We start from the raw sequence: 23,959 nt of genomic DNA, 5'->3' as shown, positions 1-23,959 counted from the left end.
GTTGTTATTTTAAATCAATTCATTTCCTTACTTCCTCAAAACTTTCCGTATGGTCCGCCAAAGATTTGAAGAGCAGATATCTTGAAAAGTCCCTGTTTCCATACGTAAGGACACCAACAACTACAAGAAAGAAAATGTAAAGGAGGGTCTGTCTTTTCATCAAGCGACGTTTAGCCATTGCCACACTCTTTCTCCTCGATGCCGACAATTCACCTGACTTTGTGGATGCTGAGCTTCGATTATGATCTGCAGTTTTCCCAGGGGACTGTTGACTACAAGATACCTTTCTAACTATGCACTTTGAAAACATTGACGCCAGCCCAGCGAACAGAAAGCATTTAAGGGGCTGCAATATGAAGATATCTTGAAAAAAGGAGACAGAAACTGACGAAATCCACTCTTGGCCTTTTTCGCTTCCCCATATGAGACTGTAGGAAACAGTCAAACCCGCAGACATGGCAGTCACTAGGCAAAGTAAGCCCCACGTCAAATAAAGCAAGCATCGCCAAAATCGATTGTGAGGACCTGCTGAAGCCTTCCTAAACAATGTTATGATTATGTGAATCGGTAGGGTGAGAAGGATACTCTGAATGCTTGTGATAGCTTGTCGCGCTGAGAATCGTAGCGGTCCCAGGTTAATTGTTTGAGAAGGCTGGTTACCCCAGGAATAGAACATAGCATTGGCAGCCATTGTACAGAAGAGCAAACAGAGGCATGATGAGATTCTCTGAACTCTAGAGAAGGAACTCCCAGGGGTTTTGGTTATGATCGACATCCAGAGATGCCCATCAGAGAACATTTCACACAAGTCTCTATCTGTTATGCTGCCCTGAGCATTGGAAGGACTCCGGATACATTCATTTGATAGAGATTCATCCTCCAAGCTTAACCAAGTGTCAAATGAGAATTTCCAACTTTTGTCGGTCCCCGTATGAACAATCTTAATGTAATCTAAAAACCAAGAGGGATTATTACCAGAGTTATCATGGCTGACGTGAAGTTTGTAGATATCACCGAGGTCTTTGTCTAAAATGGCAGCGAACCTGTGCTCAGTTCCTCTTGCAAACTTCGGCTGGAACCCGGCATCGAAGTCTTGTTGGATGGTGAGGGTACTGCTCCTGCCTTCGACTCCAAAGAGTATGAAGGACACGCTAGCGGTTGTACCTGATCCTAACCAGACACCAGTCCTAACAGTCAACTCGTAACGACAATTAGCTGACTCCGATGCTCGATAGAACACTGGGGGGTCTGAATCTTGCACCTTAAAATAGAAGTTGAAAGTAAAGTTAGTTATCGTAGTGATTCTCGGGATTTGGGGTGTGTTGATTTTTCTTAGTGCTGGGCCATCCGTTACCATGTAGGAAAACAATTCTTATCTCAGAGAGGTTGTCACGAAAAATCAAACATTCACCGGCAACAGTCAAAAAATCGAATTGGCTTTTATTCTAGTATTAGGTGAGCCTATAGGTAAAGCAAACCAAGACATATGTAGTTTGTTGAAAAATTCTTTTAAGAGCAATTGCTTAAAAAATAAAAAGTAGCATGCTTCAAACTAGTTTTGGCGACTTATATCTCACTACATCGTGTTTAGAGAAACATATTAGATAATTTTCCAATAAATCCTAAAGAGAATAGTCGTAAAAATAGCTGCATAAAGCAACATCATGCCAAGTTCTTTAATTGTCAAAATCGTTATTTCAATTAACCTTAGCTTTATCTTTTCGGTCTTCCCTTCTTGCGAAAACGATCGCAACCAGGTGGAGAAGAAAAGTTCCAAACAGGATCACAAGGACGAGGAACTTTCCGCTGTCATCTGGTGAACGAAGCGCTCGTAAAATTTTGAAAAAACTGACGGGATTTGGATGCACCAGGTAGGCTCCGCCAAACGACGTCAAGTGGTTGCAGGCACATTTCAAACCTGAATTGCCGATGACCTCCGCAACCTTTGAACGAAAGCTATAGTCAGTGTGGTTGTAAAGGCAAACTTTACGATAGATGTGTTCCTTTCTGAATCAAAAATGCAAATACAAAGACAGTGAATTACACCAAAGTAAACTTTCTCCACGCTGTGTTGTTTGGTAATGAGACCTCTCGCGAATCGCTAGCAAGTAGTGTGGCTACGTATGAAATAAAACTTGGTTCGAGGCGCCACAAAAAAGACGGAGGGTAAGCATTGCTTTGATTTCATCATTTCATGTTCACAGTGACAGTTACAATCGCTGCAAAAACTCGTTCAAGCAATTTCGTTACTTGCATAGATTCACTTTTCCAAACATTACTTACTAACTTGAAAAAAAACAAAAGAAAACAAAAAAGATACCCTTCTACATCCTCTCCTAAATTAAAATATCATCAAATATGGTTTTTACAAATAACGTCGATTAAGGGAAATGAGCAAGAGTGGGAAATATCATTATAGATTGAAAATAAAGGTACATTTAGCTTAGTTTTTCAACGTGATCGCAGTTAGGTCGACAGTAATAGAATCTATAGAGCGATAAACGCATTTATTATCGATCATTTTTCAAAGCGATTTATTGCTAATTCTTATCTCCTCACCCTGTATCCTGTAGTTTTCCAAGCAGATGTTTCTGTTTCCCAGAAAAGGCAAGCTGACTCACTCACTTGGACACGGATATATTTTACTTCATTCACTGCATGTGGTTTTTTTATTGTGATACAGGTAGCATTGCCTCGTTCCAGCGTGGACGACTGAGTCATTTTCCTCGTCTTTCTCTCTTTGACAATAAAAATAGCATCAACGAGGTACCTTCCGGGATTGATCGCCATAAACGATACAGCAACGTTACCGTGGCAGTGTATTCGGCCTCTTTTGATCCACTTGTCCCTAACGTTTTCACATTCTGAATAATTCTGAGTTGTGGCTGAAGTTAATTTCACTTTTGAGATGACCAAGTCGCTGCTTTGAGGCAAAAAGGAGACATTGACGAAGGACTGTCCATACTGAACGATGATGTTGTGACTTATTATCATTTTACGGTAATTGCTGGACCATTTTAATATATTGTGAGTAGCTCTCACGTGAAGGGGTAATATGACGGTGATTTCACGTGAGGGATCAGATATGTTTATAATGACTCCTTTATCGTCTCTCACTTCTAGCCCTGCAACATGTGACGTCACCCTCCCGCTAGTTTGGTCCCAAGCGAAAGGGTTGAACGGAGTAGTCCACATCTACAAGAGAAAGGCGCAGAAGATAAATGAATGAGCTCCACTAAGCCTCTTTCTCTAATAAGTAATATTGCCATGGGTTGAGGCTTCCCAAGTCTTCTCATTCTCCCAAAGACAAATAGTAGATTGAAAGTTAAGGGGCAAGGTGATAATGAAGTGATAAGGCATATGGTTATACCCCGGTTTTGTTTTGCTCCTATTAACTTGGATACCGTTCTTTGTCGCCTAAACGCTTAAGTGCACAACTTATCCTGCCAGAGCCGGGTAAATAATGATAAATCAATATAATTAACATTAGATAAGCAAATTCTATGTTTCAGTTCTCCAAATCTTTGGCTTTGCGGGTTCGCACGACTTTGGGAATGAAGTCAGTTACTGGGTCTTATTCCTTGTCCCTCCTTGACGTAACAAATCCAACGTATAAAAGTGACCTTATCTCCTACCTCCAGGAACGAGATGATTTTTCCATTTGGTTTTAGATCAGGTATTATGAATCTGCTTCCATCTGCAACAATTGTGAAATTATTCACTTCACCTCCACGAAGAGACACAACTGTTATGCTCAAATATTTTGACTGTATTGTATAATTTCCCGGCATGGCATTTGTTAATGACAGGCGTAGTACTCGAATAATCTGATCCTTCAGGGAGAGAAGGGTCTTTGTGGCGTTTAAATTCTGAGGATGTAAGAGAAATCGTAACTAATTCTTAACCATAATACCATATGAGGTATCAAAACCTCACAGCGTTGAAATTTATGTTTGTTAGAAATAAGCGACTGATAAACTTGACTAGCATGCAGTGTCGATGAGTTGTATTGTTCATTACAGAGAACTGTCGGCACTCTTACTGTCTTGAAATCTCTGAAAACCTAGGCATCTAAAATTTGTTTACTCACTTAATCATGTGTTTATACCATTTTTTAAAGGAACTTAATATCAAACAAACCCTTTTCGATTCCGTTCTGTTGTAGTTTGAAAAATGTGACTTTTTTGATCCAATTTTAAGTGCTTTTCCAAGGTTGAAGAGAATGTTCTCTACTAAAGCTGCGAAGCTTGAATTGAGCCTTGATTCAGATCTTCTGATATCATCACTGACATTCTCCACAATGTTATTCAAAATATTTGTAGTTCTTAACTGAAAAAGAAATGCGAGAAATACACTGGAAAGTTTTTAAGCCCTTACCCTGGATTTTACCGGCGAAGACTTATAACTTGCACTTATGGTGGGATATAATTCTTCAAGTCAGGCTAAATAAATATTTTGAATATCACACTTAGCTCTGAGCTCCTTGCTCCAGATCAAACACGGAAAGTTCATCCGGTGGCTTTTGATAACATACATACATACATACATACAGATGTTGATTGACCACTCCCCATGGGGGCTTTTCAGGGCCAATTCCCACCCAGCAACCACCCCAGGGGAGGACATCCATCAGACAGTAATCTCGTGCATGGGAAATTAACGTCTCCTACCCCTAACCCTGTGGGAGACGGGACCTCCGTTTATTCGTCCCTATCCGAGAAGACTAGAGTATCTAACCATTTCTTTTCCATAATGTTCGCATAATAAAAGATATTCTATATACAAGGCTAAAAGATTAGGAAAAAATTATTAAAAAATGTTTAAACTAGACGTTTTCGGCTGTTTACCATCTTCATTTTATAATAATAATAACATAATATAGATCGATTTCTATAGCGCATATCCATGTAAATGCTCTAATGCGCTTTACAACACTGTGCGGGGGACTTTTCCAGACTGCCGGAGGCAGTTTACAATTAATAAAGGAGAAATTTTACAGAGGACCCCTCCCCCCATTTCCAGTAAACAGGCCAGACCACATCACAGTAATCTCGTAATGTGGGTTCTTTAACGTCCCCTGCCGAAATGAACTAATTGATAGGTGCAGGAGACGGGACCACCGGCTTTACGTCCTATCCGAGAAGACGTGCGAAGCAATGTGAGTGAAGCGTCTTGCTTAAGGACACAACGTCAAGCCCCAGCCAGGACTTGAACCCGGGACATCAGACCCAGAGTCCAGCGCACTGACCACTGGACTACTCACGCCTCATCATTTTCAACCCTTATGATGGTAAACAGCCAAAAACGTTTGGTTTAAATATTTTCTAATGGTTTTTTTCCCGATCTTTTAGCCTTCTGAATAGAGTAATCATTTCTTGATATTGAAAGGTAGCATATTCTTCTCACTTGTTTTAAGACTTTGAGTGTTAGTCCGGCCGGGGCTCAAACCCTCGACCTTCCGCACATCAGTCCAGCGCTCTATCCATTGAGCTAACTGGGAATAACATCTATGATATTTTGAGATTGAATAGTAATTCAGCAAATGAGCTTTAAGACTCTCTAACACAATTTTTTGAAAACGAATTATCTCAAATTTTAAATTAGACGAAAGGTCATCTCACAGGTTTTACTAGCCAATGTGGATTGCAAACGTCAGTTTTAAGATTAACTTATTTATTATTTAGAAGGGAAATGTATGGTTGACGACGTGTTTTCCTTAATGACAGTAACTCACCAATTCAATTTTGATGATTCATTGTACCATCTAAACAAACGAGCTAAAAGCTTAAATTAACAAAGATATTGCTAGAAATTAAAATTACTTACGATATACAAAGCATAGGGAAACTCACCAATGCAGAAGTAGAGAGATCTTCCATTCCACCCAACAGAGTGCCAAGAAGTAAAGAAACCCTAAGGACATCCTGGGCAGTTTCCATCGTCATGACTGATGTCAAGTTAAGCACAATCTCCTCCAGCTGTACAATCAAGACAAGTAGAGTATATATCGCAGAGATTCTTTTTTTTTCTAAATTACACCGTGGGACAATTTGGAGTTCTTAATACACTAAAATCCAGCAAGAACCACCTTACTCAGGAATGTGTGACTATGAAATGTGATCATTTAGAGAGAGAAACTGATTTTGGTTCACTCTCTTAGGTGGGCTCGGACTTCTTCCAAGCTAGGATACTACTGGTAAGTAAAAACCAATCCTAAAGAAAAGAACGTAGCAATCGGTCCGATGTTGGAGTTTGTCTTTTCTGGGAATATTAGCTGTACACGTCAGAAATTTAAGCTGAAACTAATATACCAACCTGAGGACATCTCTGAACGCTTCCATTGATTGAAAGTAAACTTTCTAGCACCAACCATGTTCCAAGAGTTTTATTTCCCTTTCCAATGTATTCATATATTTTCTCAATCCAGTCTTCGCAATTTGACGTTGTGGATTTAACCTGAACAGCGTAAACATTTCAAATATATTCAATAGTTCAAAAAATTTCTTCAGCTGATATATGAAACGGAGTTTATTCTAATTTAAGAAAAACCTAAACCCTTTCAAAGCCGTTCGATGAGGAGGCGGCGTGGCCGAGTGGTTAGGGTGCTGGACTTGTAATCCGGTGTCCTGGGTTCAAGTCTTCCACCCTGCCACTCACTGGATTTGTTCTCGGTTGCCCCGAGTTCAAATCCTCGGCTGCGCTCTGTAAATAGCCCACTGGTCTGCCTCCTACCGGTGGAGATTTTTAAGCACTTAGTTAGTCCACATTATGGCTTAAAAGCCCCTAAGAAGGAACTTTAATTTACGTATTTATTTATTTTATTATTAGACAGGTTCAAATTTATGTCAGCCCAGGCATCTATAATTTCGTTTCTTCGTGGTGATCTTGAGAGGCATATCACTCAAGTTTTAAAAAAAGACCCACCAACCTTTACGTTCAAACTAAACTCTCTTCTGGCTCCTCTGACATTGATAATCACAGCCTCTATCTTAGAAATGCCGCTGAATAACACCGTATGATAGCTACGGTCACTTCCTTCGTATAGTACCACGCGTAGGCCATTTGGAAGAGTGTAGCCAAACTGGTACTTTAAATCATAACGAGGATTTCCACCAGTGCAAGTGATTTTGAAGCTCGTGTGAAGACTTTGGCCTTCATTCGGTTTAATTTTACACGACTCTGATCAAGACAATAGAAAGGGAAATACAAAACATGAATGCTTGCTGCAGTCTCTTCTCGCTGACTCAATAGCTTAATAACTTAATAGCTCAATAGCTTAATAACTTAATAGCTCAATAGCTTAATAACTTAATAGATCAATAGCTTAATAACTTAATAGCTCAATAGCTTAATAACTTAATAGCTCAATAGCTTAATAACTTAATAGCTCAATAGCTTAATAACTTAATAGATCAATAGCTTAATAACTTAATAGCTCAATAGCTTAATAACTTAATAGCTCAATAGCTTAATAACTTAATAGCTCAATAGCTTAATAACTTAATAGCTCAATAGCTTAATAACTTAATAGCTCAATAGCTTAATAACTTAATAGCTCAATAGCTCAATAGCATACTTTAATAGCTCAAAAGGAAAAAAGGTAAAGAACTATAGGACCTTAATTAGAAGTTCTGTATTTAGACTCGTCTATCATCAAATATATGTATTTGTTGTTTACCATACGGGAGGTCCGTACCGGGAAAAAACTGTGTCCGAGGTCTTGGATACCGCTCGAGGCCTACGGCCGATGCTAGAGATGTTCTCCAAAGTGACTCAACACAAAACGGATACCGCTTGCTGAAAACGGGCCGGATGGGAGAATACTGCCCGCTCTCGGAACCAATCAGATCACAAGATTCTTTAGATTGCTACCCGCTCGCGAAATCAGTCATTTTTTCATATAACATCCCGAGTCTCAGTTCACGTTATAACTATATATTACTACCGATGTCTTTTATAATCATGTTGTTGCGGACATGGAGCTTAAACATTCAAATTGATCAGCTGTGCCATTAACTACGCACGGCTAGCTGGTGAGCAAAGAGCATATCTAAACATCTCTCAGCCTAAAGAACACCAGAGTATTAAAATAAAAACTTGCATTTAATAAAGTATAAGGTTAAAGTTATCCTCCAAACAGCAGAGTGATTGCTTTTTGGCATATATGCGTTCCTAATATTCCGCCTCTAACGCTTAAAGATGGCCAAACATTTTTGGCTTACTTGAATTACAGAAGTGACGCTTTTATTGACATGAGGAAAATAATATTGCTGTGACGATAGTTTTTCGCATGGGAAACTGAACTTTTCGCGAACGGCACAACAACAACGTGGGGAACTAGCTTTGTAGAGCGACTCGGCACCGAGAACGGTAAGCCTGAAGCTTATCCCGGTTTCCCTATAGCATGAAGCGACTAACAGTGTTAATACTCCTCCCATGGATGAGATGTTAGTCCATTGCTATGCCACTGCGTCTCCCAAAATTATCTTGAAAGGAAGTATTTATTTGTAGTAAAAAAAAAAAGAAAAATGGCGGGTGAAGGCAAGGCTTTTAGCCCGTCAGAGTTTAAAATGATTACTTTTAAATGCGTACCAGTTTGGTTTGTTGGTGACATTGTGCTAGCCTTAGCTGAGGCATAATATAATGATAATAACTTTTATTTATATAGCGCTCATATCCTGAGCTCTTGGCGCTTTACAACACTGTGTGGGGGACTTTACCAGACTGCTAAGCAGTTTACAATCAAATAAAGGTGAAGCTAACAGATGCCCCCTCCCCCCAATTCCCAGTAAACAGGCCAGACCACATCACAGTAATCTGGTGAGTGGGTTCTTTAACGTCCCCTGCCTAACCAAATTAACTAATCCATAGATGCAGGAGACGGGACCTCCAGTTTATTCATCCTTATCCGCGAGGACTAGAATGTTTATCCATTTCTCGATGTTATAGAAAGGTAGCAAATTCTCCTCAGTTATTTTAAGACCCTGAGTGTTGGTCCGGCCGGGGCTTCAACCCTCGACCTCCCGCGAACCAGTCCGGCACTCAACCAATTGAGCTAACCGGGAGGCGGCATCTGTAATGAAAGATATTGCTAAACGTTTGCTATTCGATGCAGATTTTTCTTAAGGCAAAGCTAAAACATTTCATACAATGGGGTTATTGAGTAAGTTAGTCATCATCCATAAGTGCCAAAGGCATAGGGAACGAAATCGAAGATGATGAAGTGATCGTGGAACAAACATTAAAACCGCTGAGCTATGTAAGTAGATAGAAGAAAATCCCAACCTTTCTTAACAAATCTTAAAATAAACTGATGACTGACCTTTTCATTACGTAAAAGAAAGTTAGAACAAGGATTTAAAACTCTCGACTAGCCTACGAGCAGACTTTCGTTATTAGCACTACAGCTCGCGCGTTCGTTCGCCCGAGTCGAAAAAAAAAGCTTTGAGAAAAGCGAGCGGGCGAGAGGCCTAAAAGAGATCTGGCCTTGATAATAAGGACCTCTGCGCCCGTGGGCAAGATGAAGCGAATCCTGTCTTCTGATTGGCTACCCGCTCGGGATAACCCGCATCGATCCCACGCATGAAAAAAATTGAATTAGAACTACGTTCGTAATTCTTGTACAACGGCAGCGATGGAAACGCAAAAAGCGATAGATGATAGTCAAAACAGAGAAAACAGAAACGACTCTCGTGAGTTTGTTGTGCTACAAACAGTTGGCTTTCTTTCCCGACTCTCGAAGTAAACAAGTCATTCCTGATTCTCAATGAAGCGAGATCTTTTTGCATTGTAATATATCCTTTATTAAACAAGCTTGTTCGGTCAAGATGGCTGGATATTAGCCTCGTTCTTTTTTCACATTTTTAGGGACCTCCGCCATAAAAATGCAAAAGAAGAACTCGGGACGTCTTGACCCCACGCTTGGTCAATAACTCATATGTCGTAAAGCCAGTTTTTTCAGGTTCTGATTCCAACCTGTAGATAGGTTTCAATATTTTGACAACTTGATAGTTAAAACTGAGTGTCGAACCATAAGCCAATTAGAATTTGAGGAAAGTATAACAAACAGTAAGCAAACCTCACGCGGAGAATAAAGGCTGATAGTTTGGAAAGAAATTGTTTGGGGCTGCGTCGGTGGGAGTAACGAAATAATTTGGATATATCAACAAAGTTGAAATGGTAAATTGGCCACCGTAACGATTATAAAAGCTGACGTTTCGAGCGTTAGCCCTTCGTCGGAGCGAATAGAGGAATTGTGGGTTGTGTATGCTTTTAAAGGCAGAAAATGGAGCTACGTTATTGGTGGGAACATGGCAACGAGAAAAACATGAATAAATTAGTGGAATGAAAAGCGTTCGTTGATCCCTGTGGGATTTAGACTGCCGGTTTGAAAGATGAGCTTTTGTTCAAGATTTTTACGGCTTTCGGTGCCACCTAAGTGCAATGAAAGACCGTAGATTGCCATATGTTGCTTAGAATGATTAGGTAAATTAAAATGTCTGGCGACTGGTTTCGATGTGTCCTTGTCATTCCTTTCCACGTCTCGAAGGTGTTCTCGGAATCGGTCACCTAGTCTTCTGCCTGTTTCGCCGATGTATATCTTTTTGCAATAAGTGCAAGTTATGCAACAGATTACATTGGCGGAGGTGCACGTGAAGTGATCGGTGATCTTAATGGATCGTTTAGGTCCCGATATTTTATCAGTGTTGTGAATGAAAGGACACGTTTTGCATCGTGCACGAGCGCATTTAAAAGTGCCTGGTTGGTCATTAGTCTGAAAAGAACTTCTGACCAAAAAATTGCCTATGTTTTTGTCGCGTTTGAATGAAATGGGCGGAGGCTGCGAAAAGATAGTGCTTGTCTCTGGATCGTTTTGAAGTAATTTAAAGTTTTTAAGAATGATGGATTCAACTGAGTGGTTGTGAGGGTGAAACGTGAGAGTGAATGGAATGCGGTCGGAATCTTCCTTATGCGACGTTTGTAGTGCTGAATGTCGATCAATAAGTTGAGCGCGGTGGTAACCCGCTTGAACGACGGAAACAGGGTTGCAATGTATCTTGTTCATATTCTCGATTTTGTGAATGCCCTTTCAGTTTTAAAAACTGCAACAGGCAGATCCAGCCGTGTATCGATGGATAAATTATTTGAAATGTCAAATCGCGATGAAAGCCACAGATAAATATTGTTTGGGTTATGCCAGATCCCATGCAGGCCTCTCACTGGGCAGCCTTACTCAATGCCTTAGACTTGCTCGCAAGCGGAGACACGCTCATGCCTGGGTAATTTTCTTAGATTAATAAGTTTTGTTGAGCACACTTCTTACTTGGCACACAGACGCTGCTTATACAGAAACAAACCTTTTGTTTTATTTGAAGAAGCAATGGTGCGGTTGTAGTTGGGTCTTGGTGGCCATTTGTAAAGTTTTGTATTATTATATGCTCCCGCAGTCTCATTTGCTGTAAGAAAAGAGAAACTACCCATTATGTTGCTTTTTCAAGCTTTTAAAGCAAATAGTTTGTGCACAAATGTTCGATCTACAGATCCTTTCGATGTTTATCGTCTTGTGGTTAGACTTTTAATCTTTTGGATTTATCCCTCGTGGTTACTTTATTTGACTACATCGGATTTATATCGAGTACCATTTTCGGCATTCGTGATAAGAGGAAGCGCGACATCTTTGGATCATAACCTACGTCATTTAATGATGTTACGCCATCTGTTTTATACAGACTTGCACAGGTATGAAACATGGAAAAGGGGGTTATACCTATTTGAGTATTGAAACAGGGAATATTATTTCAGAAATGTATTTCTTTAATCCGTCATAAAATGCGCATTTTTTACACAAACGTTCTTTTTTATCCGCCAAATTCGGTTAACTAATTAACTGTTACACAGTCAACAAGTGTAACTTAACTTTACAAACTTTGATACTATCTTAGATATTTTATAATAGGTTCTTTACGTGTTTCTTTGGTTACCTTCCAAGAGAAGATAGCCATCCTCTGCTGGTGTTCTACCGCAACGGTGGCTTACACCATGTTTCAAAGATAAAGTCCCAGCAGCAATCTCTCCTTCAGGTGCTATTATCTGAATGACTCCTCCTGCTCCGTCACCCAAACTTTGGTAACTATTGTCTCCGTTAAGATCTTGTCCACTCCCTCCATCCACAATTAGTTTTCCGTTTTGATGTATAATTACCTTTGATTAATCATAGCAGAGTTTTTGTTGAGTTTCAACACTAACTACAATAAATTTAAAATGGGTAGAATTCGAATTGCTATTGAAATCACATTTACCTTATGTATCTAATAATTATTATTTCATACAAAACTGAACTCTATCATCGATTTATATATCAGAGGTCCTTTGACAGTAACCACACCTGATTATATTAATTCAGGTTACTGACCTTAGATGCCTTAAGGCGAATAAGTCCTCCTGAGCCCCCAGAACACACTCCTGTGGGGTCATTTTGAGCTTCAGCTATAATAGGGGCACCTAGAATTGAATCAATGTCACTTTCGGTTAACACCGCTTAAACAATGAATAACCATCAATTTCCGTATCAAGGAAAAGGAATCGTGGCTTCCGATCGATGCCTTTGAACTGTTGTGTTCCTCAGTGTACCTTCAAGGGTTATCGGAAGGGAAGAGGAGACAAAGTTTCATTCTTTAACTTTCCAAAGGACCCAAACTCCCCTGCATTTTAGCCAGAATTTTAGTTCTTGCACTTTTAAATTAGCTGGAGCTCTCCCACTTAGTGATGAACCAGGAATATCTGCTTCTGAAAGCTTTAGATTGTTTGAAACCGAGCTCATTTTGTGTTAACCAAGGTAAAAGCCTCCGAAAGAAGAAAAACACAGTGGCCCGACGGACCTCGCTTTCGTGCAAACTTGTTACTGGGCTTCTTAAGCAAATTATCATTATGCATAGCGTGTATTAGTTTCCGTTACCAGGAAGATGAATCGTTTCCTAATTCTTAAACTTCAACATACATATAGAAAGTCTACAGCCTGAACATTTTTAACGTCAAAATAAGATTTTTGTAAATCTCGAGTTTGACATTTGTTGAGCACGATACCACCATGAATTTTAAGTGCACTGAGTACTATGCAGCCGTGATCATTTAGGCTTCGTGTAAAGCGCTTTTCTTCCAACGATTACACTTTTCCCATGAGGGCTGCACTGTTTATGAAATAATGAAATAATAATGAAAAAGGAATATGATGACTGTCCATCTCATTGCACTGATTAAATTTACGAAGACGAAACTTCGGTAAAGTAAACTTTTCTCCAACATTTAACTTTGACGGGACAGTTTAAAGGGCAAACAAACAATGTATCTACGGATGGTGTTGTTGTGGATTGGATGGTTGGCCTGATCAAAATTTTACGAGATTTTGCTGTCGATGTCGAGTCAGCTACTTAATTAAAAAAATTACGTCGTCTAGTTCTTTCGAAATAACCGAGCACTTTGTCTGGGTATCAGTGGATAAATTCTTTACAAAAAGAATAACTTTACCACGTAGGTGTCAAGTTAATCACATCGATTGAGTCGCGGATAACAAATTCAACTTATCTTGATGACACTTTTGGACATGGTCTTACTATTGTTAGATCGTAACAATTTTTGTAAACATTGAATTAAGTTAACACGATCGGCCATGGATCGGTCAAAGGACTTTACTCGACCTTTACCTATGATTATCGCTCCATTCTCAGCCACAAGTTCCAAAGCTCCTCCACCAGAAACGCTTCCTGGATTTTCCACGCATGAACCTGAATAAAAAAAAAAAGAATTAATTCATTGTCAGATAACAACAATGCATGCACTTTTTGACCGGGATTTATCAGGCAGTCAAGCATTTTCCGCCTCTTAACAGGACTGAAACATTTCTTTGGTTTGATAAAGTTTAATGATCGAAATACTCGCTTCTGTTTCCGAACTTGTCGCATGGAAATCTATGTGACAAGCAGAGTAAATATCTCGACTATTACGTGACAGATACCAGAAATAGTGATATCTGCGGCAATTCATAGGCTACATGGATGTGCTGTCGCTATTTAAGTATTTTGCTCTACTTGAACAGTTGCCTTCAAATGAAAACAATAATTATCTCACCTCCACTTCCTCCTAACAGAGAGGCTGTGTTGTTTATGTCATACGGTTTAGGTAAACTAAAGTATTTTTTGCTACCCACTGTTCTTCCTCCGTTTCCTCCATGACTTGCGCCTGGTGTACATTTTGTAGCCAGTGGGATTTTCGTGTTAGTTATTTTTAATCCCCCAGGTCCAAGTCCTAGCAATTAGTAAACCACCAATTAAAACTTCATTTGAAAAGAAGTAAATCATCATCACTCGCAAAATGTGAACATAAATAACTCCTAATGTGGGAGTGTAGGCAAAAGGTCACGCCTATTCTTAGACCCTCCTATGGTTATCGCGAAATTTCCCAGTTTGAAAAAGCAACCAGGGAAACTTGTAGACACATAAAAAGATAAAGGGAAATATATCCGTTCATACGTGAATGATGAAAATAGTAATGATAATAGTAATGATCATAAACTTTATACGCCCATGAAAAAAACACACAACTATATACTAGGTGATAAACCAGTGGCCATCGTAAATAATGAATTGTTCAAACCTTAAAACTACCAATGTTAAAGATATAACAAAAATTACATAAAAGAACAGCTAAAATATGTAAGAGTGCAACTATTAACAAAAATAAATTTAAAGCTATAAATATATTGACAAAGAATTGCATTAAAAGATAAAATGGCCTGAGTGCCTACAACCGTTTATTCAAAGATTGACTTCTATAGCGATTAAAATAGTAAGGAAGAGAAAACAAATACGATTCAATCTTTCAGCGTCTTAAAAAATACTTATAGGTCATTTTAAATCCTGACCTCTATTCAAGGCAATTGTCATCTCGACCGGTTCCTTCTCACAAAAAGCCCCAAGTGTTTATAGATACTCAGTGTGGTATCAGCGATTAACGATCAAAACACCCCTCTGAATTTCATTAAATAGGTTTGACTATAACCCATTTTTAAAACAACATACCGTCAACCGAAGAAAATTAAGTAAGAGTGCAGGGAAGTTGAAATCTTATCAACAGTAAAATGCAGTAATATTGTAGCAAGCAGTGATTTTAATCACCGAACTAGGTTTACCTTTCGTCCTTTTTGTCCTAAAATGAACTTTATCAAGCGATGGTGACAGTAAGAAAATGGTTGAGTTTGTTGATCGTCCTAGTGTTAAAGTAATTGCTGAGAAAACTTGTGATGATGTTTTTGACCTCGTCCCAGTTGATGTTGGCTACATAAGGAAAATTTTGGATACTCTTGACCCTCGCAAGGCTGTTGGTTGCGATTAAATATCTCAGAGGCTACTTCGTTTATCCTCACCTGTTATTGCCGAGCCGGTTACCCGTTTAATCAATTATTTTATTACCAATCGCCAATGGCCAATAGTTTGGAAAAGCAGTGACGTTGTTCCTGTTTTCAAGAAGGAAAGTATGACGGATAAGACCTGTTATCGTCCAGTTTCTGTTCTGACTTCCTTATCGAAATTATATGAGAAGGTGTTGTTCGATCAAATCTATGAAGCCTTTTATTGGCGGCTCTCACCGAATCTGTCTGGCTTTCTCAAGGGTCACTCGAGAGGAGCTGTTGCAGCGGTGGCTATCGACTTAAGTAAAGCTTTTGACTCTGTTTTGTCACCCGTTTCTCCTAGCTAAATTAAAGGCATATGGTTTTACGCATGATGCACTGGAAATTATGACAGCTTGCCTTATTGGACGGAGACAGAGGGTCAAACTTGATGGTGTATATTCTTGGTGGAGAACCGTTAAAACTGGTGTACCACAGGGGTCCCTGTTGGGTCCACTCTTATTTAATTTGTATGTTAATGATCCTAAGTATTTTATTACTAATACGTCCTTGAGGCTATACGCTGACGGCACTACTCATTACGCCTCTGATGTCTCACCAACAGTCTTGCAGTACATAATTAACTCTGATCTGAGCGTTCTATCGAGATGGTTCTCAATGAATTTTTTATAGATTAATGCCGCCAAAACGCAAGCTATCGCTATTGGCCCGTCTTCATACCAGTATGATTTCCATCTTAATGATTCTAATGTCCATACAAAGGATACACTCAAAATCCTAGGGGTGGTCCTAGATAGCAAATTAACATTTAAAGCGCACATAAAGCAGCAGCTGAATAAGGGATGCGCAAAGGCTTCAGCTTTGCGGAGAATACGTAAGTTTATTTCTAAGGACGTGTTAGTTCGTTTATACAAGGCCTATGTTCTCCCTCATCTTGAGTACTGTAGTCCCCTTTTACTGAGAGTAGGTAACGCGGAGACTACTACAATAGAGACAACTAATTACTTTATATTAAGAACTATATTAGGCTTCTCGAAGTCTGTGTCATACGACTTCCTCCTCAAGTTGGCCGACATTAAGTCCTTGGAGATTCGTAGACAATTTCAATCGTCAGTTATGCTATATAAGTGCTTGCATGATAAGGGGGCACCTTATATAAGTGATTTTTTTAATTTTAGAAATGTACCGTATAGTTTAAGTGGGCTCAGTACAAGGCTAGATTTACCTCCTTTTAATCTTGAGTTTTTACATCGGTCAATTTCATTTTTAGCCAGTAAACTTTGGAATGCGCTTCCCCCTAAACTCAGAGAATCTCAAGATATTGTTTCATTCAAGCGTTCTCTTAAAGCCCAAATGGCTTAGCGGTAGTGATTGTAAATATTGTTATTGTTAACATTGTTAATATTGTAAATTTTTGTTTATAGCTCTTGTCTATGATCTTCGATACTGTTTTTAGTTATTTAACAGATCTATTTGTTATTTGTATTCTTACAGAAATTATGTTTTCTAATTGTAGATACACGTACATGTTTTAACGAGAACTTCTGTACTCCTAGGTGTCACGTGTTTAAATAAAGGATTGATTGACAATAATTCACTAAATAAAAATTTAACTCAATAGGATCGAGTTAAACAATTGTTTGCTCCTGTTTCCTATATGTAACACTCGACAATAGTTCCTGTAGCCACGTGCTTCACAGTCCAATATTTTTGCGGAGTTGTCGATTTCAGTGGACCTCATTTTGAATTAATTAGCGTTATTCCGCACACGAGTAACATGTTTCTGAACGAGCGACATTAATTCCGCAAACGTTTGGTTCGCGGTTTGGTTGAAGACTCTATTTAAACAAAGATCTCTTACGTGAAGTAATTACAGCCTCCTTTTCAACGAAATGGAAATGGAGAAACTCCGTGATACGCTTGCTAAACTCATTATCAATAGGTGTTGACTATCCTGCCAAGTTATATCGCTATTATGGGAGCGATGCAACAATTTCAGGACTGCAATAACCTTTTGTGATACAGCAATATGAACGGTAAGATGATATGTTAAACAAGCTGTAGACTGGATGTAAAAAGCGAAACAATTGAGTTTGCGTGTGAATGTGTACATTTTCGAATAACTGACGGCACCGTTAAGTAAGCTCATTTTCTCCAACTTTAAAATTTGATTAAATCGCACAGAATCATTACCCCAAAAAATCCTTTGGAGATCGAAAAGAACCACACTTCGCCTTCCAAAAGCCAGATTTTCAGTCGATTATTTTACTTACCACATAGTTAAATAACAGGCTGCTTTTGACCTATTTTTAATCTTGTTAGAAGAGGGTCTGATAAATTTGATTAGATTGTGTAAATAAATGATCAAGAATTGCTCAAATTGCCTTAACACATGTATTGATATTGCTTTTCAAGATTTGGTACTTTTTATCGGTCCAAGTGTTGTCAATTCGTGGCGCGACGCTCCGAGATTCGTCTGAAACTTTGAGCTTCAAAAGCGGCAATTTGGCGAAATTCAGTTGTTATCGATTTTCTCCAAAATAAATCGATATTCAGCCAAACGAAGTATGCAGTGTTTTGTTTCCCCATGAGGCCTACCTAACTTGAGAGTATGAGCCGAATCGATTTTTTGGCTGTTGCCACAATATTTTGGCCACATTTGCTCTTTAGGTGGCTCGTACCGGTTTTCATATTTTTGATGGTTTGTAACTTTGAAAGAATACAACAGAAAGACTGACCAAGGCCAGTTGAACACTTTTATGGGGTTGAATTACATAATCATTGGTTATCCGAAAATAAGTGTCATTTCGTCACTAGCAGTTTCCATGGCAACGCTTCCATAGGCTTATTCAGACGCATTTTTAGGTTGTGGCTAAAATAATTCGAAAACTAATCCGGTGACCCCCTAATTTTTTTCAGTGATTGCTTTTGGCACTTGAAAAGGAAAATGCACAAAGATTTTTAAAAAATTCTACGCAGGGGAATTTCAGAAAATCTACAAAAAGAGCAATTTTCACACATCGCAAATTTCCTTCCGTAGAATTTTCTAGTTTATTTTCTGATGATTCCTTTCGACGTTATTATCATATTGGAACAATAAAGAGAAGGGGTCACCGGACTTGTTTTCATGCAATAGCTTTCGTGAGTTTAGCAATTTCCACGCGCGTTCTCGCGCTTTTAAAAATCTGGATTCTATAAGATTGACATTTGCTCATGATCTGTTTTAGCTACCGCTGACAATTGCGTGTGCTCGCGCGAGCACCTACGATCTGATGTTTACAGACGTTTTCAGCTAAGAAAATCATTAAAAAGCCGTCAAAGACAGCCTCCCGAGCTCATCTTAAAAATCCTACACATGACTTCTGGCTACATCATATTATTTTCCTTTAAGTTTCAAAGTCTTGTTCCACTTCAGGTAGATTATCCTTCACTTGAGTTCTTCTTTTTTCGCCGTCGCAAGATTTCATATCGGTTGAATATTTCTTTTAAATGTGAAGTGAAGCAACCTTTCCTTCTCCGAAAATCGTCTTCGTTATCTTAGTTTCTATCTCCTGCATTCACAGTGGCCGCTCAACACATCAAATACAAGCTCTTAGGTAAACTTCTCACAAAAGTAGAAAAAATTCCACGCGCCGCCATCTTTGTTTTGAATTTTCATCTTTTGATCTCGCGCTTCTTTCGCACGTTTCTCTCGCGCGCGTCACGCAAGAGTGACCTGTTTCCCGCGCGAGGAAACTGGTACGAGCCACCTTAAGGAGGCTCGAAAGAGTTTATTTTGACCGCGCGGAGAATGGATTCCAAGATATACGCAAGCTAATTACTCGCGAGAGAAATAAGCGATAGCGCGCGCGATCAGATCCGCGGGCGAGTTGTAAACAAATATGGCCTCCATAAGCGTTTCAAAATTTACGGCACCTCTATTGTTTCCAGCGGAAGTGGTTGTTTGAGAAACAAAAATGGAAAGTTTACTTCTTGAAAGCAGGTAGGAAAATGTTTGGATGGCAGGATTCTTGCCGAAAGTGGTCAAAAAAACTTTATTTAACGAGCGAAAGGAGGATGGTGAAGTCGACACCCCATCAATAAAGTCGCGTCGAGTGCATTCGATACTCGGTAGATCTTACTTTGTTCCGCGAAAAATTTAAGTGGATACCTGAGTGCCACGATTTGTTTCGCATTGAATTTTGATTCCCAATAAAATGAAATGACCGAAAACTTTCCTAAACAACTCACTGGAAGATGAAAAGGAAAATGAAATCATTGTTGGATCCAGGATTGTAAACATTGACAGTTTTATTAATGGAAATGGAGAAGTGTAAATGTTGCCATAAAAATAAACATAATTTTCAGTAAACAAGAGATCGTAAAAATGTAGGTGAGACTTTAATTCTAATTCAACCACAGACGGTAAAATTAAAATAAAATATTCATCTTTAACTTGTGAGAAAGATTGTTGATATTTCTGTTGATAAACTGTAAATTACAACTTCGAAAATGTAAACTCGCATTTGTTAAGAAAGGATTGCAAAAATTTTTTTTTTTTCCAATTAAACGGAATAATGAAACTTCACAGTTATGACAGGGGCAAAGAGAAAAAAAAAAAAATGAAGCCGAGGCTTGTTCATACCTCTACTACCTCGAAAATTATAGAAATTCGCGAATTCTGTGACGACCAACAAATTGCTGATGAATATGAAACCCTAATTTCCGCTGAGTTTGATGCTCGTGACAATCTGGAAGACGTCAAATCAAATTCTTTTCACTCCAAATTTTTTTCGCTCTTCCACTTCAAATTGCACATGAACAATTATATCGGTCAATCATGGTAAATGTGCATCGTCGAATGAGGCCTTCGATCAAGCCATCTTCTCAGCTCGGAACAGCGATAAGACACCATCCAGACGTTCGATGGAAAGCTTCATCTTTCGACAAACATGGTCCAGAAGCTGGCACATGCTAGTTTGTCTCATGTTACACTACAATCTCTGTACGAGAAACTCAACATTTAACGGCCTCAATGAAGTACTGGTTGGCGCCATCTGCAAAATCAACTTTTCATCATATATCGAATTCAGTTCCTCTAGAGAATTCTCTCCGGAGTTTCTCTCCGGAGTTTCTCTCCAGAGTTCATTTCAAACTGTCGTAACGGTACTAGTCTGAGTCTCAAATGATGAGTCACTTTTCAGGAATGTGTAAAATCACAAAACAATGTGAATCCATCTTCAGGATGAACGATTTTTTCCGCGCTGAGGGCATCCGTCGATTAATCGCGCGGACACTGACTCATCTTCGCGAAAATGAGCCCTTGAGTCAGCGGTATCGTTTAAAACGCGTGACCGGATATTAAACTGTGAGCTAAAATTGCAAAAACCGGAAATAAAGCTTGCTAGTTGATGAACTAATATCTCGAAAATTAGTTCGGTGACCTACCCTGATTTTCTGTGTACAAATTAATTTCATCATTACGCGTTCCTGAAGAAAAATTTAAAAAAAATTTATCTAGTGGAAATTTTTTTACATTTTAAAACAACATTTTCCTAAATAATTTAAGTTCTACAAGATAGTTTTTTTTAATATCACGTATACATGTAGAGAACGTGATGATGTTTAAGAAATTTGAAAAAAAACTAGGTCACCGACTTGGTTTTTGAGATATCTTTCAAAAACTGAGTTTTAGAGGGTCTTTTAGCACTACTGTACTGTTGCCATGGCAACAGATAATGCCTGACGAACCCCCTTAAAAGATTGCCCTAACATAGTGTCATACATATGTCAAGTCATTCTCCTGATGATAAGTTTAACAGTCCTGATATCTTTTACTGATTGGCACTTGCTGTTAATTGTGGAAAGCCCTTTCGAGCCTCCTTAAGCGCTTTTCAGTATCCGCTGCCACGTATAAGTTTCCCAATGAATTATTCGTTGCCTTCAACTTGATCAAGCAGCCGTTATCACAAAAACCTTTCCAGCAAAAATCTCCTGTTGTAAAAAGTCTCCTAGTGCCTTTCTTTGCAGAGGAACTATCAATTATTGATTATCAAGGTTGCCCACGCGATTAAGAGAGGATGCACTTTGTCTCAGCCAATCAGAATTCTGCAATTTTTCCTAGTATGTGGTAATTGTTCCAATCATACCCGAAAAATACCCGAGATACAAATGTATGGAAGGCATTATGTGCACTACAGATTATTCAAAGTTCGGTTATAAAGATGCAGAGTTTTTTAGTTTAAAATTTATACCGCCCTGAGTCATCTATCAACTTTTAAATAATGACGTTGTCAATGTTGCTTGAATAACAATAGCTCTTTGGTTTCGTCCCTTGATTGAATGTGTGTCCTTTTTCTACTTTGGATCCACTACTTGATGTTTTACTCAGTTTAAGAGATAGAGATCAAATTGAAATTTTCTCTGCTTAGCGGAGGAAGAGCATCTAGCGCAAATACTTGAGCTAAAGTGAATTTGAAAGTGTGCGGAGTGATTTAATGAATATATCCGTGGTGAAGTTTCTCAGGTGACGTTTGAAATTATAAGAGATAGCTACTTTCGAAAACTATACTTAATGTGCTCTTCTTTTCATTCTTTCCGTGCTGTTTCATGCATTACTTTTCCTCGGAAAACACATCTTGGAATTGTTAAGTGAGAAAGATGGAAAAACATTGGAAAGAAAAGGGAGGAATTTTTTCAATCAGATAGAATAATTTGGAGAAGTGAAACAGTTTTGTGCCTACGAACAAATTGTCCCGACAGGTTTTGTCCCTTAACAGTGGTCGTTTTGTTGAGTGAAAGTTTAGGCATATAACAAAGCGCGTTGTCCAATTAGTCCAACTGGCGAGTAGATGACGCATAAACTGTCCCATTAGTGCTCAAATCGAGTTGTTGACAGCCTTCAAAATTGATGATTTTCAAATTTAGATTTGTCATTACATAAAGTTCTTTGGGCATCTATATCACAAGGTTTAAATGCAAAGGTCGACTTAATAGTTTCGACGGAGAATTAGACTTTTCCGGCTTTGTCTATTCTCAGAGCAAAAACTTAAGGCATTCAAAGCGCGTCTCACCTGGGTAAAATTTTGACCATCTGACCGTCTCTCCAGTAGAATTCTGTGTAAATCCACCAAGACATGTTGTATCAAACACTCTCTCCCCACAAGTCATGTTCACATCAGTGTGTATCGAGATGTTTCCACTCTGACTCTTTAAACTCAGAGCATACTTCCCGAACACTTGAACTGTTGACCCGCTCCAGAACTCAATGTTACCACTGAACTCTATGTGAGCAACAAGATGGCTGCCATGTGGAGAGCTTCTTTCCTGAAGTGTTGAGTTGTAATTAGCACCCGAACTGCAGTTAATGGACGGATCAGTTGTGTTAATTTCAAGAAATTCGCCGCTCTTTATCATAAAGGAACCAGCTGAAAAAGAAAAGTGGTATTTTGCTATGACTAAAAACTATTCAACTGGTTTCCCTTGATACGGATGTCCAATTTAAGCTATAAGTAGAGCGGTTGTACACTTGTTCAGTTAAACAGCAATATGGTCTATTTGTCAAGACAAATTCTTGCAGTTTTCTCTTAAACAAGACTGGTAACAAATCATCAAACCAAGTCATAAGGCTTACATTCATTTCCTCAAATCACACATGCGTGAATGAATTTCTCTTTCCTTTCTCCAACAACATTTGTCTGAACATGACCATTAATTACCTTTTGCAGTTAGTACATGACTTAAAACCTATTTCGATGGAAGCACCTTTGACCCGAAATAGCGCTAAAAATATATAAAATTCAACGTAGAAACTGTGAGATCTTGCTAAACTCAGCAAAACGCAAATGCTACCAGTTCCTATTCAGTCAACCGTAAAAAGTTGTTATTAGATCATAACTGTAATTAGTGTTAAACTGTAACCGTCTCCTGTCATGTCCTTTTGTGTAGCTGTTATCCACCAGAGCTTTTCGAAAGTGACTAATTCCTGCCTAGCCAATCGTTGTAGTAGATTACGTGATTCTTTAGATAAATCATAGCATTACCTAATCCTTTGTACATTAGGCTTAAATAGAGCTGTTTTGATAAAGCTTTCTTTGTTCGAGCCAGCTCTGGCCTGGAGAAACTCATCCATGTAGCCAGTTCTGGTCAAGCCAGGTCAGGCCAAATTAGGACCACGTCAATTCAGTAGCGTTTGCAGAATAAATCTACGTTGGAACCAACCTTACTGTTGTTAGTCCTTGTCTCAAGGATACTCAACAGCCGTAATAGATCCCGGCTAAATCAGGTGAAGATCTTTTACTATGGCCAAGTCATGATTTCGGAGAATTGCTGAATAAATTTACGAAAAACCGTGCTTCCAATGTTTTGCTGCTCCGGTTCTGGAAAAAAAACACTTTTCACTACTGCTGGATAAGTCGTCCACTAAAACTATGTTTGTTGAAAAGTTACAAAGTAAAAAAGCCGGTCACAAACAACGATTTCCTTCTTCTATTCCGCTCGCGTGTATAGCGAAAAAGGAATAACCCACTGGAGGACACTTTAAAATCAAACTTGAATTTTAAATATGGCATCAAAAGA

At 38.8% G+C, this 23,959-nt stretch overlaps 3 protein-coding genes across 3 annotated transcripts in view; all 3 read right to left on the bottom strand.

The window, feature by feature from the left end:
• Positions 1 to 23,959, bottom strand: part of LOC148735229 (polycystin-2-like) — an 80,272-nt gene that overhangs the window by 3,942 nt on the left and 52,371 nt on the right. The gene's annotated exons all lie outside the window — the stretch shown is intronic.
• On the bottom strand, positions 20 to 6,483 carry LOC148735234 (uncharacterized). Its single transcript, XM_088752907.1, has 6 exons — positions 6,316 to 6,483; positions 5,853 to 5,978; positions 3,636 to 4,329; positions 2,560 to 3,195; positions 1,707 to 1,943; positions 20 to 1,261 (listed from the first exon to the last, which is right to left on the bottom strand). Exons 3-6 carry the CDS (start codon positions 3,789 to 3,791, stop codon positions 20 to 22), a joined length of 2,271 nt encoding a protein of 756 aa, XP_088609033.1. The 5' UTR covers positions 3,792 to 4,329; positions 5,853 to 5,978; positions 6,316 to 6,483.
• LOC148735233 (uncharacterized) lies at positions 4,087 to 23,440 on the bottom strand. The gene is made up of 13 exons (XM_088752906.1): positions 23,425 to 23,440; positions 22,425 to 22,809; positions 21,841 to 21,845; positions 20,831 to 20,872; positions 14,125 to 14,301; positions 13,701 to 13,781; positions 12,413 to 12,501; positions 11,982 to 12,201; positions 11,358 to 11,456; positions 6,929 to 7,179; positions 6,316 to 6,456; positions 5,853 to 5,978; positions 4,087 to 4,329 (listed from the first exon to the last, which is right to left on the bottom strand). The coding sequence occupies exons 1-13, from the start codon at positions 23,438 to 23,440 to the stop codon at positions 4,087 to 4,089; spliced, it is 1,875 nt and encodes a 624-aa protein (XP_088609032.1).

Source organism: Stylophora pistillata, chromosome 3 (assembly GCF_964205215.1).
Source record: "Stylophora pistillata chromosome 3, jaStyPist1.2, whole genome shotgun sequence".
Classification (NCBI taxonomy): domain Eukaryota; kingdom Metazoa; phylum Cnidaria; class Anthozoa; order Scleractinia; family Pocilloporidae; genus Stylophora; species Stylophora pistillata.
This window is presented reverse-complemented; position numbering and strand designations above follow the sequence as displayed.

Bases quoted from the DNA above. Each gene is read 5' to 3' on its own strand.
- LOC148735234 (XM_088752907.1), bottom strand. From the start codon at position 3,791: ATGCCGGGAAATTATACAATACAGTCAAAATATTTGAGCATAACAGTT. The intron at 3,196-3,635 runs GTAGGAGATAAG...TTTCTCTTGTAG, and splicing joins AAATCATCTCGTTCCTGGAG to ATGTGGACTACTCCGTTCAA. The intron at 1,262-1,706 runs GTTAATTGAAAT...TTCTATTTTAAG, and splicing joins ACCGAAAAGATAAAGCTAAG to GTGCAAGATTCAGACCCCCC.
- LOC148735233 (XM_088752906.1), bottom strand. The intron at 13,782-14,124 runs GTGAGATAATTA...TTTTTTATTCAG, and splicing joins TCTGTTAGGAGGAAGTGGAG to GTTCATGCGTGGAAAATCCA. The intron at 12,502-13,700 runs GTAAAGGTCGAG...ATTCAATTCTAG, and splicing joins GAATGGAGCGATAATCATAG to GTGCCCCTATTATAGCTGAA.